The sequence below is a fragment of the Portunus trituberculatus genome, chromosome 34 (genome assembly GCF_017591435.1).
Source record: "Portunus trituberculatus isolate SZX2019 chromosome 34, ASM1759143v1, whole genome shotgun sequence".
In the NCBI taxonomy this organism is placed as follows: Eukaryota; Metazoa; Arthropoda; class Malacostraca; order Decapoda; family Portunidae; genus Portunus; species Portunus trituberculatus.
Window position 1 is genome coordinate 3,162,501 of NC_059288.1, and position 17,500 is coordinate 3,180,000.

Consider the following 17,500-nt stretch of genomic DNA (forward strand, 5'->3'; position numbering starts at 1 on the left):
TTGATAACACCGGTAAAAGTCAAATCTCGACAGCCGGACCATTACGCAAACTCCGAGGAAATAAAGCAAAACAATCCAAACACAAAGAGAGCACAGAACACAGCCCCGAACACGGAACCTTTGCCCTTATCCCCTACACGATCGAACATCAATAACGCCAGACGATGACACACACACACACCAGCCAGCGTCAGCGTCCCCTCGCAAAGAAACATCAATGACGGTACAAAGTAATCGATATAACGCGAGACATGGCCAGGGTACAGCAGTCACGCGGTCCTTGCCTGTCTGACATCCCCGCCGGATGCCGAGGACAGAAGGACACGCCCCTATAACACTTAATTGTCAAGCTGCCTCAGTCCTCAGAAACACGCTGACAGCTGGAGCCTGAAAAATGGCTCGAGGGGCTGTCCACTTTATATAGAATTTTATACTCCGTTTTTAATGTTATACGGTTGACGTTCAGGTAATGTGTGAAGGAGTGTCTTGGCTACATACTGTGAGAGAATAAGTTGCCTAGATGGGAAAATGAGAGAGAAACGAGTGAAACAAAAAAGGCGTGTAAGCGAAGTGGTGAAAGTCGGCAAAAATACGCTGAGAAAACAACAACTATGAATCGAATGTTCAACTTGGTTCTTGACACTGGAAAGTCGACGTTGTGGTAACATGTGAAGGAATGCTGTGTCTGTGTACTGACTGGAAAAGTGAGGAAGAAATCAGAAAAAGAGAAGAATGCATGAAAGCGAGGCAGTGTTGACAGGAAAATGGCCCGAGAAATCCGCTGCAAGTAGATTTTTTTACTTAATCAATGAGTGCAAAGGATTACAGACTGGACGGTTGGAACAGTAATGCCATGTGAAGGAACCTCCTGCCTATGTACTGCAAGAAAATGATGTCTTATATGGGAAAGAATGAGAAAGAGAAATGAAAGAAAAGAGGGGCGTGTGAAGGAGTGAGGGGAACAGATACGAACCTGTAAACGTCTTTGTGTGAACGTGTTGTACATCTGGTGTGTACATCTGTAGTACATAATTGTAGTTTGTTTGTCATTTCATAAAAGCAACGGGAAATATCAAATGGTAGGGTGATAAATATAGAGGAAAATCTTAATTCATGTTTTTGGTGGAATTCACAAAACATAATAGATATTGAAATAGAAATTGAAATAGTGCTAATTCATCCCAACTAAAACACTCAACAAATCAGTGCAAAAGTAATGAGCCTTAAACTTAACTCTGTAACAAGACCAATTTGGCTTTTAATCTTTTTGAGTACAACAGTGGAAATCAGACAAATACCTTCATGAAAACAAAAATAATCAACAAGTACAAATACAACGGAACAAAGAAAACAAAACAACAGAACAACAGAAACACCATCCAAAAACAATAGAAAAGGAGTAATGGTAGAGACTTAGTGAAAAAAAAAAAAAAAAAAAAAAAAACTGGAATAGCAACCAACAGCAGAGAGGATCAAAATAAAAAGTAACACACAACACTCCACTTATAACATATCACCCACTCAGTCTTTTTGGAGCACCATAATATTTGCACCACAAGCCACATCAAGAATAGTATTTAATCTACCACAGCAATGGTACATTCTAAGTGTCTTATATCCTGTGTCTGATTTCCAGCAAACAGCACTGCACTAACCATGAACTGTGTCCTTATATGTGCATCTGTAGTATTTAGTCTTTTTATAATGACAACCAACACCTCCCAGGAACTCAACATCTCACCAAGACTATGATACAAAAATCTTTCAACCTCTCAGGAGTTCAAAACTAGAAAAATCCAACCCACAAAACAATCACACTTCTTCTACTGCCTTCCTATATTATCACAATGGAACCTTCTGCTATCAAGCTCCTCATCGACCTCCAACACGAGGCTTATAGAAAATCCCTGGAGACGTTTGTGAGCCAGGTGACAACTCGAGTCGACTCCCTGCAAGCTACAGTGGTGGAGCAAGCAAGAGCAATTGACTTCACCCGGTCTGAGCTGGGGGAGATTAAGTCTTTATTCAAGGTGCTTCTGGCAGGATGCTGTGGTGCTGAAGGAAGAGGGAATAATGTGCGGCAGAGACTTGGCGCTTGGGGTAAAAAAAACAGAGATGAAGTGGAGGCATGGGATGGAGATGGAAGAGGTTATGCGAATGGTTGGGATGGTGGAGTTAGACGTGGATTTGAAAGACGTGGTAATCATAAACAGAGGAGCAATTTGGATGTGAGCTATGCCCCTGAACCAAGTCAGGAGGAAGCAACTCTGTGTGTGGATGGCTTGGCAGAAGAAGAAATGGAAACAGATGACGAGCTATCCAACCGGCTGTCTGGCATGCTCCGCGAGAAACTGGGCCTATCTGAAATCCACCTTCGTTACTGTCGCCGCATGGGACAGACAGACGAAAACCATCCACGGACTATTGTAGCAAGATTCTGCCAACCAAAGGACAGAGATGTAATACTAGGACGTGCTGGTGACCTTGAAGGATCTGGCCTGACCTTATACAGAGCCTGGCACTCCACTCAGCCGGCACACCCACAGCAGAGAGATGGAGGGCAAGTAGTGACTTCACACCGCAGGAAACGAGGGCCACGTACAAGACACAAGGGACAATCAAGTGGCAAGTTTGCCACTCTGGAGAGTCACATCACACCTCTAGAGTCCATGCATGACCTCAATGGCTCTGCAGCATCTTTAGCCACATCAGACTCCACAGCATCATTTCTGGACCTGGATGGCTACACTGAGGAGGAGGATGAGGAGTTCTTAGCTGGTCCAGACACGGTGGGGCTGCTGCTCTTCTGCTGCTCTGCATGTTAGCCTGTCTCCCTCCCTCAACGTAAGACCTAGTGGCCTGCGCAGTGCTCACCCAATGAACAGTGCACTCTGGGGGTGGTCTGAGCCTTGCACTAATATTCATTTGTTTCCCTCTTTTACTTCTACTACTACTACTACTTGGGATCTGTTACTGGGCTCTGTTCTGAGGATGTTTCAATGTTATTTGGTGGTTACATGACATTTTAAGGTTCAAATGCAATAGCTATTTTGTTACCCTTTCACTTCTTTGAACCAATATTTTTCATGAAAAGTGGTTCAAGCTTTCTTCAAGTTATGCAATGGAAAATTATATAATATAGTAGTTTGAAGCAACTACATCACCAAACCAGCTATAATTAAAAAGCCATGAGTGGATGAAAGAAAATTGATACTAACAGATTATTTCAATATCCACTTTCATCTGATTTACAAAAACTAATTAACTAAACTATCAGTAAGTGTATTTAGGATTCAAAACTAATGACAGCATATTATCTAGTCCATCCCCACTAATTTGTCAAAAGAGATAAGTGAAGTAGTAATTGAAGTAGCATTCCACTCTATATTTACCTTTCAAAAATCCATCCCACAAAACTCAGCATGTCCCCACCCCGTTAAATGTTCCTTCCTCCCATTGCAAATCTGTAGTGATGTCACATAATTCCTTGATGTTAGATCCCACAGTAATATTTCCTATCAGTCCTCCATCTTGAGCCTGAATTTAATATATTCCAGTATTTTTTGCTCCTTAGTAATGTATCCATCTGTCTCCTCTGTACTTGGCTCGAGTCATGTTTGGTATCTTTTCTCCCTTTATATTATGTCCTATAGTAGTGTTTCTCTCCTCCCTCCCTCCACATGAGGCTCAAAGTTCTTGGTTCCCACAATCCCCTCTATGCATTAATGTCTCCCTCTAATAAGTAGAGATCCTTTTAGTTCATAGTTTAATGTTCCTGTTTTTTTAGAGTCTGAAGAAATGTTAGTTTATCTCTTGAACTAAGAGTGGATGTAACTCTCTATAAACAATACAAATCTGCATACAACAGATCTTAATGGCAAGTGGCTGGGATGTTAACTTAATGCATAGTTAAGTGTATGTATGAACTACTTCCAGTATAAACTCCAGCTCCAAGGTATGACATTACTTAGTTGCTGGAATTAATAAGCTGCCTGTCTCCATAGCTGGTATACTTTGTGGTGTTCTAAGTGTGTGAACCACTGCACAGCACAGCAGAGTGGGACTGACTCACAGAGTAAGACACAAATAATACAGTACATGTTCTAGCTGTTAAAATGTACAATGCTGCAATGCACACTTCTGAGCTCCTTATTTCAATGGTATCATGCTATTTCTGTATAAAAGTACATATTCCATGTGCATACTGAACTTCAAGCTGAAGGTATTTTGAATGGGGCAAATGCTTTATCTTGACTTAAAGGTGAAAACAAATAGCTTGTGAATGTGATCTTGAGGCCAAAACTTGCTGTCCTGCATATTAACTTCAGCATTTTATAATGAACTTATACTAAGTATCTATTCCTGCAAGGCTTTGACACAATGGTAAAGTAAAGGAAACATGCCATGCACATAATTTCCCAGTATTGTACAGTAGTTTACTGCAATACTATTCTTCAACTGATGGAGGCCTATTCAGCCAGCTTTCACATGCAACAAATCATGCTAAATTCCCCTGCCTATGAATGATGCACTCGGTACCTGCAGTGTTTGTACAGCAGCAGAATGAGGCACAGGGCTCAAGCTTGTCTGCCTTCCTTTCATGGGTACATGGTGCTTCCTCCTGGTTTTCTTGTATCTCCCTCTGTTATTTGTTTCTTTACAAAATTACCAGTTCATTGTTATGAGGGTGATGACAAGCTAATAATTCTATCCTTGCCTCGCCTAAATGGCAGTAATGTCTACAGTAATTACTGGTCCTGGACAGAGAATGCTAGACTACAGTTGTCTAACCTGCCATCAAACATCAGCAATCTTGTCTTGCCTCTGGATATATCTATTTATCGCCCAAGTAATTAACTTCCTTCCCATTTAAAGGCAAAGTTGTAGATGGCAATCAGCAAATTTAACTGGCTATAAGATATATCTGAAGTGTAATAAGAATCAGTTCAAGGAAAATATGAATCAAGGCCATCATGAAGGACCAAAAATCAAGGGACTGGGTTAACAAGTTGCACATCACTTACTGGCCAGCTCTCACCTGACAAACCTTGACCCACATACAGAGAACCTGCCTTTCAAAACAAAACAAACAAGAAATTGATTAAATATTTATCTTCTACACAATTAAAGAGAACAAAAACAAAGGACAACACTGCAAGGTTTGTCATTTCTGAACTGAGTGAGCCAGATGGCCATGGTGTCCCCTAAGCTAACACTTCCCAATGTGTGCAGGGTGTGGGGCGGCAGGTGGTGTCCCTACACATTGGACAGGCTGGTGTGCAAGTTGGCAGGGCATGCTGGGAACTCTACTGCCTTGAACATGGAATCTTCCCTGATGGAGTTCCTTATCCAACCATGTGAGTTTTTGTATGTAGATAAAACTATCAAGAAAAATAATAAATAAATAACTCCATTCAGCTGCAATTTGTGGTTCAAGGTAGTTTTGAACTATCACACTAATTCAATTTCTTGTCTCCTTTCTTTCTCTGATCAGCGATGAATCCTCTCTGGACCCATTCTTCTCGGAGACAAGCAGTGGCAAGATGGTTCCTCGCTCACTCTTTATTGATCTTGAGCCATCGGTTGTGGGTCAGTATGAAGTGTTTGCTGTGTGTGATCTTTTCACACTATAGAGTTGTGAAACTAAAGATAGGTGAATCTCTCAAGACTAAATGCCAAAAATGCACCCGATAAGAAATACTCTGCTTGGATGAGAAACCCGAGGATAAACATAACAAAGCTTTCCCTTCAGCCACTACCACTCTGATTCCATCGACAGATGAGATCCACCATGGCACACACAGGGAACTCTTCCACTCGTCCAGCTTCATCACTCACATGGAGGACGCAGCCAACAACTTTGCTCGTGGCCGCTACACTGTGGGCAAGGCCATGATAAACAAAGTGTTAGATGGTATAAGGAAACAGGTAGAGGCCTGCTCTGGCCTACAGGTGAGAAAGGGAGAGCTTGTAAAAGTGGTGGCATTCTTACATCGTTTTCTGCTTTCTTAGCACATGTTTCAATTAGTTTCTCAGTATTGTACCTCACGGCATCTTGAGTCTTAACTTGATTCAAATCAGCTGCATCTTTACAGTCTCCTGCTCATTTCATCTGTATTTTCAGTATTGATCCATTATTCTCATAACTTGCTATGACCCTCCAATTTTTCCCTCAGGGTTTCACCATCACACACTCCTTGGGTGGTGGCACAGGCTCTGGCTTCATGACTTTACTGCTGGAGAAGCTCACTCAGGAATACTGCAGCACCGGGTTATTACGTTTCTCCATCTTTCCTTCACCTCGCATGTCCACAGCTGTGGTGGAGCCTTATAACACTGTCCTCCATGCAGCCACCACCATGGACTATGAACACTGTGTCTTTGTCTCTGATAACGAGGCAACATATAAGTTATGTGTGGAGAACCTAGGGATGACTCGTCCTAATTACCGTAATCTGAACCAACTAATGGCACAGGTCATTTCATCATCCACTGCCTCCCTGCGTTTTGATGGTGCACTTAATGTTGATCTCAGGGACTTCAACACGAATCTTGTTCCTCTGAGGCGCCTCCACTTCCCAGTCATGGCATTTGCACCAATCATCTCCCCTGAAGCAGCAACATGTGATCAGAGGACAGTGGCAGACATGACAACATCCTGCTTTGAGCCCAAGATGCAGATGGCCACATGTGACCCAACAAATGGCAAGTACATGTCCTGCTGCCTCTTGTATCGTGGTGACGTGACTCCGAATGACGTCCAGCGTGCCATATCGGCCATCAAGCTCATGAAGACCGTCCAGTTTGTCGAGTGGTGCCCGACTGGCTTCAAACTCGGGATAAACGGAGGACGCCCCACACTATACCCCAGCAAGGGAGGCACTAAGTTAACGCGTGCTGTGTGTATGCTTGCCAACACTACTGCTTTCAAGGATACGTGGAGAGGACTGACCCACAAGTTTGATCTCATGTACAGCAAGAGAGCTTTTGTTCACTGGTATGCTGGGGAGGGTCTGGAGGAGTGTGAGTTGGCAGATGCACAGGATACCATAGCACAGATGATTAGGGATTATGAGGAAGTGGAGAGAGATGGGAAGGAAGTAGAGGTGGAGGAGTTCTAAAATATATACATATGTGTGTGTAGTATGAGAGAGAGAGAGAGAGAGAGAGAGAGAGAGAGAGAGAGAGAGAGAGAGAGAGAGAGAGAGAGAGAGAGAGAGAGAGAGAGAGAGAGAGAGAGAGAGATGTATGATGACTTTAAAATATATGTATAAGAATGTGAAATGAAGAACAAGATATTCATATGGACATTAAAGTTAACATTTGATGTGTTAGAAGCTGTACAGTCGACTGTTAAAACACTAACAGTGAGTGTTTAAACAATTAAATGCCATATTCTCAAATATCTAGAAGCAATAAATAATGAATATGTAATTATGCTTCCCAAGGTCCCACACTTCACCATAAATACACAGCAGTTTTTGGACAAGTTTTCAAATTTAATGTTCCTCTAAATGAAAAATCAACAGAATGCATAAGGAGGGTTTATTCTGTGTAACTTTTTAATAAAAAAATCTATTTTCTCTTTTGAATTTAAAAGATAATATAAATGTTTGTAAGCCAAGCCTCTTTGTATATATTTATAATTTAATCTCTTGAATCTCTGAAATAATTTTTGTAACAACTTCTGATGCAAAAAATAACATGTTGAGGCAAAGAAGTCCACTAAATCTGGACAACTGATCTCTAAACATTATACAAATTATTGTCACTCTATATTTCTAATTTTACAACACCATAGTTAAAAACAAAGAAAAACTAACCGTGATGTCACTAGTTTCTACCTGATCTGCCAGCCAGTACACAAGATGAAGGGGTTTAGGTGCAGATAATGAGGTGTAAATGTTATGTGTGTGTGTGGCCTTTTTCTTCTCTCTTCATCTGACTCACACTCCATGAATAAACATTTGCAGGCTCAACAGCATATCTAGCACTGGGCACTGAGCAAGACTGAGTGACATGGAAGTAACAGCTGGTGGTCTGAGCCTTTGTCGAACTTTTATAACTTAACACAAACCTTTTCAGCTTTTATAACTGAACATTGACTTATGGAACATGCTTGCATACATTTCCCTATGACAATCTCAATGAAACATCACAAAGAGTCAAGGTCTTGAAATAAATCTTTACTTGTCTTTAAGGTTTGAAATAAGAGAGTATGTATTAATATTCCTGGTTGCTAAATATATGTACGCTCCTTTATAAATCATCTCTTCACCGTGTTGGATATGTAACTAGATATACTATTCCAGTGTATAACATTAAGGTCTAAGTGTTGCTTGTTGAACACATGCCTACAGCTTTGGTGCGGTGTACTGTACGCATGATAGTCATGATCAGTCAGATAATGTGCTGCTCTTTTTTTCATATGTAAAGCATTTTCCCTCAATCTGGAGTCCTCTGTTTAGCTGACAATCACCAGCCAGAACCTAATGACAGTACCTAATGATTGAAAGATTTACCTTTCAAATACAAGTCCTCTGAGCTGAAATATGACAAAATTTCATTAGATAAGAGGACTTTAAGACTGACAGAAAACACTATATAGCTACAATGGAAATGTGTGTGGTAATTTGGTCAGTTACTTACACTGCCTATGTCCATATGAATGTTGGCACATATGTAATGGCATGAGTTAATTGCTTAATTTTTTTGGGGGGTATTGTTATTGTCCTTCCGCTGTGAAGAGTGTGAAACTCAAGTGACTTCCAATGATCTCTCTCTCCTTGTGTTATTCAGTAATTTGTATCTAACACTGCTTAGGGTGTTTTGCCAATTCCATAGTTGACACAGTTTACCATCAAAGTTTTGTATAAATGATGTGTATTTTAGTAATGACCTTCACATGCACAGGACAAGATTTGATAACTTGTGGCTGCTGCTGATGATGATGATGCCTTTTTTTGCTAAATACAAATGTTATGAAATTAATTGCTTTACTTACTACCTTGGCCTCTCATGATAAATACTCTGGAAGGACAGTGGTTATAAAATGGGGATTTTATGAAGAATTACCCAATAATGCTGAACTTCCTTTGAATCTTTAAAACAAATCAAAGCAACAGATAAGTCAAGTTAAGATATTGATATTTAAAATGAAATGGTAAAGCTAAAGATATAAAGAGCATCAAGAAAAAGAAAAATATGTACATGAACCAACACAACCAACCCAATTTTGTAGCAATCAGCAGTCTAGACAGGTGTGGTGGGCAGTTGTTTCTCCTCATATGAATTTCAATAGGTGTCACTTTTGGTACCCTGCCTCTCAAACCTCCCACATGAAGTTCCTCTGAGGTGACTTTTGATTTCCTTCAGTACACACACACACACACACACACACTCAGTGGTTAGAGTGCTGGCAAAGATATTTGGGTGTGTCTCCTTTCACGTGACCTAGCAGTGAGCACCTTGTTGTCCCGGTGTGTGGTGTGTGCCTGGTCTCATTAAGATCGGAAATTGAGACCATTTATGAAACACTGATTATTTGGACCATTTATATAAATATGAAATGCATTACTTGTCATACAAAACCTTCTTCCCACATAAATGTATACGGTCACGTGAAAGAAGAAAGATTCATTCCTTAATTAAAAGTCAAATCACTCCTCAAGTGCAATGCATATAGATTCTGACCACCAGGAAAATAATGTATTAGGAAAGCTGCACATCCATAATTCATAACAACATATCTTGTCATAAATGTCTGTTATATAAATAGCCAATTCATCATCCATTACCTTAAAAAAATATATGGAATTAGATGTGTATTATAAATTTAATCTTCCACCATTACATTTCCATAAAAACAACAAATTCTTACATCATTTTCTATAATATTGCACACAAACCTACAACAATGCATGCGTGAAGTTAGACAACCCTTATACTTTAGTCTTTGTCTTATCACTTACTTTAGCTTTACCTTTCTTATTAACCTTTGACTGGGTCTTGTCAATGACCCCAATGCCTCCTGCCCCCTTGACAAACGTTCCTTCAGCCCCTGCACCGCCTCGGCCAAGCTGCTTCTTTCTTTCGGTTTTTCTTCCTTTTCTTATTCTTTGCTTTCCTCACATAAGGCGCCTTTCTCTTGGGGAAGGAGCGTCTGATATTGGGTACCACAGGCGCTGCTAATATTCCTCCACTGCCGCCATTGTCACTAATAACCATCTCTGTAATTAATCATTTATTGATGAGAACCATGAAAGTAACGAAAATCAGCAATGTCAGTGATGGAAGTACGTAGATGATGACGTTAATTACTGGTATTAAATCTCACTGTGTATGAGAGAGAGAGAGAGAGAGAGAGAGAGAGAGAGAGAGAGAGAGAGAGAGAGAGAGAGAGAGAGATACATAATTAGTGTGTGTGTGTGTGTGTGTGTAGATACGTACTCTCACCGCCAGCTGCGTGGATGTTTAGGTTGGGGAAGGAGTGGGGGGAGGAGGGAGAGGAGCTCTGTTGAATATATTCATTCCCTGCTTCCCCATCACCACCTCTCTCCTTGAGCTGCAGGAGCAGCTCACTCTGGCTTCTCTGTGGACATAGATACAACCACTTTCAGATATGTTGTTCATAAATTTTTTTTTTTCTCTCGAACCTGTAAGGGATCTGGCAACTTCGTGGGCCTTTTTTTTCCCCCTTCTTACATAAAAGAAACAAATAAGATGAATTCACAACATTACATTCCTGACTTCTGCGTCGAACTCTGTATGTTAATTTACATACTTCAGTGATACCAGGTTTTGTAAGGCACGTAATTTATGGAAAGCACACACATGTTGAAAAGATGATAAGGATTACTACTACTACTACTACTACTACTACTGCTCCATTTTACTACTTTTAATGTTCAGACTTGTGACCATTCTTTTCCTGAGATAAAACCAACCTAACGTACATTTACTAAGGCAGCAAGTCATCACGGAAGTAGACAAAGGTTTAGGGTTTCAAACGCGCTTCAAAACTACGTAGGTGCGAACAGGTGTGTGTAATTCACCTCGGTCTCCTTCTGGTCACCCAACCAGTCTTCCCCATTACGGAGCGAGCTCAGAGCTCATAAACCGATCTTCGGGTAGGACTGAGACCACATCAACACACAACACACACCGGGAAAGCAAGGCCACAACCCCTCGAGTTACATCCCGTACCTATTTACTGCTAGGTAAACATTAAGAGGCTTGCCCATTTGCCTCGCCGCGCCGGGACTCGAACCCGGCCCTCTCGATTGTGAATCGAGCGTGCTAACCACTACACTACGCGGTGTGTGTGTGTGTGTGTGTGTGTGTGTGTGTGTGTGTGAAAAGGTGAAGGGTTATCAGTGTCATACAGACGGCTGCCTATGTGAAGCAGCCTCATTAGCCTTATCTTTTTTATTTACTTGTCTATCTTTTATTTATCTATTCTATTTTATTATTTTATTTTTACCTAGAGCGACAAGTCAACTCAAGGGATCTTCAATAGGTACAGATGCTATGAGGCGTGAAATGTCACCACCTTTCTCAACTCCACTACATGTCCGCTTCCCCATCCCTAGTCCAACTTTTTTTTTTCCTCACCCCGACTCCTTATCCTTATCACCTCCATCTTAGTAACGGTCCACACTCTCTCTCTCTCTCTCTCTCTCTCTCTAAGGAAAACAACAACCAAATGAGATTCTATTACATATTTTGAATAAAATTCTTTCCAGATCAATATATAGAAGACAAATTTCTCGTCGTGTTAAGATATTTTTTTTCAAATCCGGTGACATATCTTTTAAAATTGATCCGTTACATTAAACTTTATTGGATATCATTGCTCGGGGCACGTTTCTTATATAATCCACGTTTTAAATCACATCACGACAATCCTACGTGTGCTACTGAGAAAATATTATATTTATGAAATGACAAACCTGTTATTTTTTCAAGAAACAAGAACACACCAAAACTTGACTTTATTACGAATCATTTTTTTTTACTCTACTGATAATAAATCAAATATCAATAATGGCAACTCAATTAATAAAAAGAAAGAGTCGTGTGCTGCGGCATGGTTAACTATAGTGTGTGTGTGTGTGTGTGTGTGTGTGTGTGTGTGTGTGTGTGTGTGTGTGTGTGTGTGTGTGTGTGTGTGTGTGTGTGTGTGTGTGTTTATGGGGGAACGAGGGTCGGGATGGGATATGTAGAGGGGGAGAGGAGCAGGATACACGTCCGAGGCAGCTGTAGCCAATGACAGCAGCCATGAGGAAAGGACAACAGACGTCACTATACATACTGCTAGAAATATAGGTAAGAAAACCGCTACAAGTGAGGAGCCAACAGTACCTGGAGGATGAGCTGCAGCACCACCAGCAGCGCCACCACCAGGAGGAAGAGGCAATTGATCTCAAGGGCGCGACCAAATCCTTTCATGGCAGCATGGTCTAGGGCTTCACCTTCCTCTTCTGTCGGAATACAAAGAAAGTATAAAAATAAATAAATAAATAAAAAAAGCTTCAACAGTATCGACTTTTTTCCCTCTTCTTTGCTGCCGCCTGACCATCAACACTTTCTAACATATTCGCCGATTTATTTTCTTTGCCTATCTTAAAAGTAAAAATAAATATACAACAACAATAACAGTAATAATAATAATAATAATAATAATAATAATAATAATAATAATAATAATAAAATAATAAGATGAATAAGATAAATAAATAAGTAAATATCTAGACATCAAGACTTTCTAAACCAAAGTATTTATGAGAAAATGAATTCAGTCAATAAATGGAACTTGAATTTACCGATTTCTTTAATTAATCACCAAGATGTTTTTTTTTTTTTAAGCATCACAGTATCACTAAATATTACTTTACAACACGACAGGTTACATTCTATTCTCTCTCACCAAAGACACTTTCCATTTCCTTTAGAGATGTACCGATGCATCGGTATCGGTACCGGAATCGGCGGTATTGCCCATTTTTTGGGTATCGGTATCGGTATCGGCTTATTTTATGGCGATACTTCCGATACCTAAAAGGAATTTACTACTTAGTGATATATTCGATACAAGATATTGATGACACCAAATTGATATAATACGGCGTATTAAGTTTCCGTGGTGATTACCGTATGTCACAGAATACTGTTTTCTGTGGTAATAAGCCACAACCTAGACATTTAGAATAAACCAAATTTTTTCTATTTAATTGAAAAGATTAGGTGAAAGCTCATGTTTCTGAATTGGTCTACTAATGTCTAATGAATTAATATCAAAGGATGTCAGATTTAATTAAAGAGAAACATACACAACAAAATGAGTTTCTTTTGCTAATATTTTGTGTCTGTTTTACAATTTTAATAATTTTAGAAATATTTTTGATCGCCAAAATATCGTCAATAAAATTAATAATGAAAATGCACAAGACCAAATGGTCGCTAAAGGAGTAAGAAGTAAGAATTTAAAATAACTGACAAGAATCAGAAGACTGAGAAGATATTCATTCCAATTACTGAGTAATTTACCTTTGCAAATGGCTTCAAAAAGCTTCTAGAATTGCTCCTATTTCACAAACGTTCTCAGGACTCACAGCATCCCCCAAAACAAAGCCTCCCATCTGATAACGCTCGCCGTTCACCAACTCATCCTGGCGTCCAGTGCAGTAATCACTAGAAGTAGTAGTATCGGTATCGGTATCGGTATCGGTAGTAGTATTGGTATCGGCCCAATTAGGTGGTATCGGTATCGGTATCGAAATCGGCCAAAATTTTGGTATCTGTACATCTCTAATTTCCTTAGTGAATGTTGGAGTGAGAGATAACACGTCACAACCACACAACCACGTCACAATCACGTCACAACCTCACAACCACGTCACTTAGCACCTTCCTCATCCCGAATCCCAAGATCCACCCTGCCCTTTTCCTTGTCAGCTTTATCTACACTCCTCCTGTCCTCTTCACAGTCTCAGCTTTATCTACCATGGTCTTATCCTCTTCACAGTCTCAGCTTTACCTCCCCTCTTATCCTCTTCACAGTCTCAGCTAAGCGTAGAATCCTTACATCAGTTTATTTAGTACACATGTTGTCTGTCTCTGTTGAATTCTGAACGTTTATTTCATCACCTCGCATCCACACCAACATTCTCCGCGGAAAAAGTAAGTAAAATACAAAAAATAAAGACTTGGTTCTACTTTCACAACAATATAAGCTTGCCATTCCGTTATCAAGACCTGAACTGATGAGTGTACACTGAAGACGCTCTCTCTCTCTCTCTCTCTCTCTCGGCAAATCCTATTAAATGCTTTACAGTCACGCTCTGATGGAGAGAGAGAGAGAGAGAGAGAGAGAGAGAGAGAGAGAGAGAGAGAGAGAGAGAGAGAGAGAGAGAGAGAGAATTTACCGCCACCGTTACCTCTCCTATACCTTCAAGCATTCTATACGTACCATACTGTTCGCAACTCTCTCTCTCTCTCTCTCTCTCTCTCAACACCTGTAGGGAAACCTTACCAAATCGGTCACATTCATATAACTACACACTTCCGTATCTGAATAGCCAATGAACACTTGTGAATGCTATCAACTTCCTATAAGAGAGAGAGAGAGAGAGAGAGAGAGAGAGAGAGAGAGAGAGAGAGAGAGAGAGTGTGTGTGTAATTCACTGTTTGATCTGCTGCAGTCTCTGACGTGACAGCCAGACGTTACCCTACGGAACGAGCTCAGAGCTCATTATTTCCGATCTTGGGATAGGTCTGATCAGACCAGGCACACACCACACACCGGGACAACAAGGTCACAACTCCTCGATTTACATCCCGTACCTACTCACTGCGAGGTCGCTGTGCGACTGATACAGGATAACCTAGATGGGCCCTGGTGGCCCTTTGTTATCCTATTATTTATGTTATGTTATGTTATGTTAGGTGAACAGGGGCTACACGTGAACGGAGACACACCCAAATATCTCCATCCGGCCAGGGAATCGAACCCCGGTCATCTGGCTTGTGAAGCCAGCGCTCTAACCACTGAGCTACCGGGCCGTGTGTGTGTGTGTGTGTGTGTGTGTGTGTGCGCACTACAAAGGTAAGGCTTGCAAGGAAAACGGGATAATTATTTTGTTTTGTTACATCTCAATATAAGTTCCACATGTTACTAGTATCAAGTGTATACGGATATGAATACGTATACGAGTACATTATTTGCATCATTAATAAAACTTTAAAGGAGGATAATCGTTACTATCGTTTTCTATGACAAGTCCTTCTAAACATCAGGCAACTATACCACTGCATTCTTTCGATATCCATCACTGCATAGGCTATCCCAAACCAAACTTATTCATCCATCTCTCTCTCTCTCTTGCACCACAAGAATCAAATTACAGTTCTCTCTCTTCTCTCCACGTACAACAAATTCTACCAGTGTTTCGCAATATCTTTCGGTAATAGGGAAGCTTATGTCCCAGCTTAAAAGCTTTCATGATTTATTGCACGCAGTCAGTGTAATTTATAGTCAAATCACACTATCTTAACTTCTTTTATGCAAGAGGGGAAAACTGGCTAGGAGCAACAAAAAAATACAATAAATAAATAAATAAATAAATAAATAAATAAATAAATAAATAAACAAACAAACAAAACGGCCCATTTAGTTGCCAGTCCCTTTGCAGGTCTGAAAGTTAGCCAAAAGAAAAGTATAAATGTCTTGAAACTTCCCTCCCAGTCATAAGAAGTTGGATATACAAAAGCAGGCAGAGTTCCACAGTTTACCTCTGATTTCACCTTTCATTTCCTTCCCTATAAACCTGTCGACGTAACTTTACCTGACGATGCACCTTGAACTCGCCTCACCTTCCTTACAGTGGCAGGAGAGAGAAACAGGAAGAGAAGGGTGGAAACTCTCAAGTCTCACCTCACAGGCACTTATTAGAAAGGTGAAGGAAAAGTTAGAAATAGAGATGAGAAAAGGAAGATTCACCCCTTCTTTCCTTGACCCTAAACAACATCTTCACCTGAACGTGGAAATGTAGGTTACTTAGGTTACATTTCTACTTACCTCATGAAACGACGGCTTGTCCTCTTCTCCCCACTTCCGAGGCGCGTTGGGTCCTCTCTACACGGTCCTCCTGTTTGTATTTCCACAACAGGGTAGCGTAATTGTAAAAAAAGCGATGATCTGGCAAGTTTGAATGGGTGGTAGAGTGACACACAAACCTCCTCTGACGTTGTATAAGAATTACTGAGGTGAAGAAGCGTCGTGTTGGGAGGCCGTGTGGTGAGGGACGCTCTGACTAGCAACTCAACGCTCACATTTCCAGTTACCCTTTCTTGCTAAATAAATACGCAAAGAACCGGCCTTCTGATGATTTCAACAGGAGACTTACGTATACACCGAGAAATTTATATGCAAGTCCTCCTGTAGTGTTGAAATATCGAGAATTGGACGTTACAGTAAGAAAATAGTAAAATGATGAAGGATTATAGTCACTGAGAACGCCGCGAGATGCCAGTTAGGGATTCCTTGTGTTTGTAAAAGTGCTAAGAATGTTTTATCAGTGGATTATCACTTTCCATGCAAGTGTTGTGTGTGTGTGTGTCTGTCTGTATGTGTGATTATTCATGAGTACTTTCGCGTCTGGCTCAGTGCTTGTGTCTCTTTGCCGCAGTGAAATTAAGGAAAGAGAAATACATTAATGAGTAACAAGACGAAGAGATGACACTGCTCTCGTTTTATTGGTTGTTTATGCAGGATGGATTTTAGTTCCTCACGCTGTCCTTGTTACAGTTGTGCTTTTTGTGTCAGTGTGTGTGTGTGTGTGTGTGTTTTTTTTTTTAACTATATTTTGCCCAATAATACATGTTACTACTACTACTACTACTACTACTACTACTACTACTACTACTCGTTAAATTTTATCCACTACGTAAAAATACACTGTAATAACACTTCACTTACATAACGAGATACTCAACACTTTAATTCCACTTCCATTATTACTTACATAAACTTGCAACATTTATTTATATGAAGTGATGAGTGATTTTTTTAGTTAGTTTTCAAGGAGAGAAGCGAGCAATGCGAACGTTTCACTTATCTATTAGGTGTTTAGTGAACATCTTTGCTTTATCATTATTGTCATTATTATTATTATTATTATTATTATTACTACTATTATTATTATTATTATTATTATTATTACTGTTATAGATTACTATTGTTCATCAAAAGTGAGGCGTGTGAAACAAAATTAATACGAGGAATATGACAAACAAATAAAAAACATACATGATAACATACAAGATAAGCTCTCTCTCTCTCTCTGCCATATTCAGAAACACTATGCTCTCACCACGACAGTTTTCCAAGGTCACACAGACAACTATAGCAGGGTTTTTAAGAGTGTTTCTCCTTATAAACTAGAAATCTTGCCAATCCATCACGAGAACCATAAAAATACCCTTAAAAACATCAATATCT

The 17,500-nt window shown here is 40.1% G+C and overlaps 2 protein-coding genes across 4 annotated transcripts in view; one reads left to right on the forward strand and one right to left on the reverse strand.

Annotated features, from left to right (window-relative positions):
- The window catches only part of LOC123512596 (tubulin alpha-8 chain-like), a 9,789-nt gene extending 802 nt beyond the window's left edge, over positions 1-8,987 (forward strand). The window contains exons 1-5 of the mRNA XM_045269023.1: positions 1-2,789; positions 5,233-5,357; positions 5,495-5,589; positions 5,780-5,952; positions 6,177-8,987. The exon at positions 1-2,789 is cut by the window's left edge and continues 802 nt beyond it. Of these exons, the coding sequence (XP_045124958.1) occupies positions 1,848-2,789; positions 5,233-5,357; positions 5,495-5,589; positions 5,780-5,952; positions 6,177-7,121 (2,280 nt within the window). The 5' untranslated portion in view covers positions 1-1,847 and the 3' untranslated portion in view covers positions 7,122-8,987. The remainder of the gene's footprint in view (positions 2,790-5,232; positions 5,358-5,494; positions 5,590-5,779; positions 5,953-6,176) is intronic.
- Positions 8,988-9,540: 553 nt separating this feature from the next.
- The window catches only part of LOC123512598 (sperm-associated antigen 1-like), a 199,171-nt gene continuing 191,211 nt past the window's right edge, over positions 9,541-17,500 (reverse strand). For all 3 annotated transcript variants that reach the window (XM_045269026.1, XM_045269027.1, XM_045269025.1), the window contains 4 exons: positions 16,079-17,500; positions 12,364-12,482; positions 10,450-10,591; positions 9,541-10,229 (listed from right to left, as the gene is read on the reverse strand). The exon at positions 16,079-17,500 is cut by the window's right edge and continues 1,071 nt beyond it. The gene's annotated coding sequence lies outside the window, so the exon portion shown is untranslated. The remainder of the gene's footprint in view (positions 10,230-10,449; positions 10,592-12,363; positions 12,483-16,078) is intronic.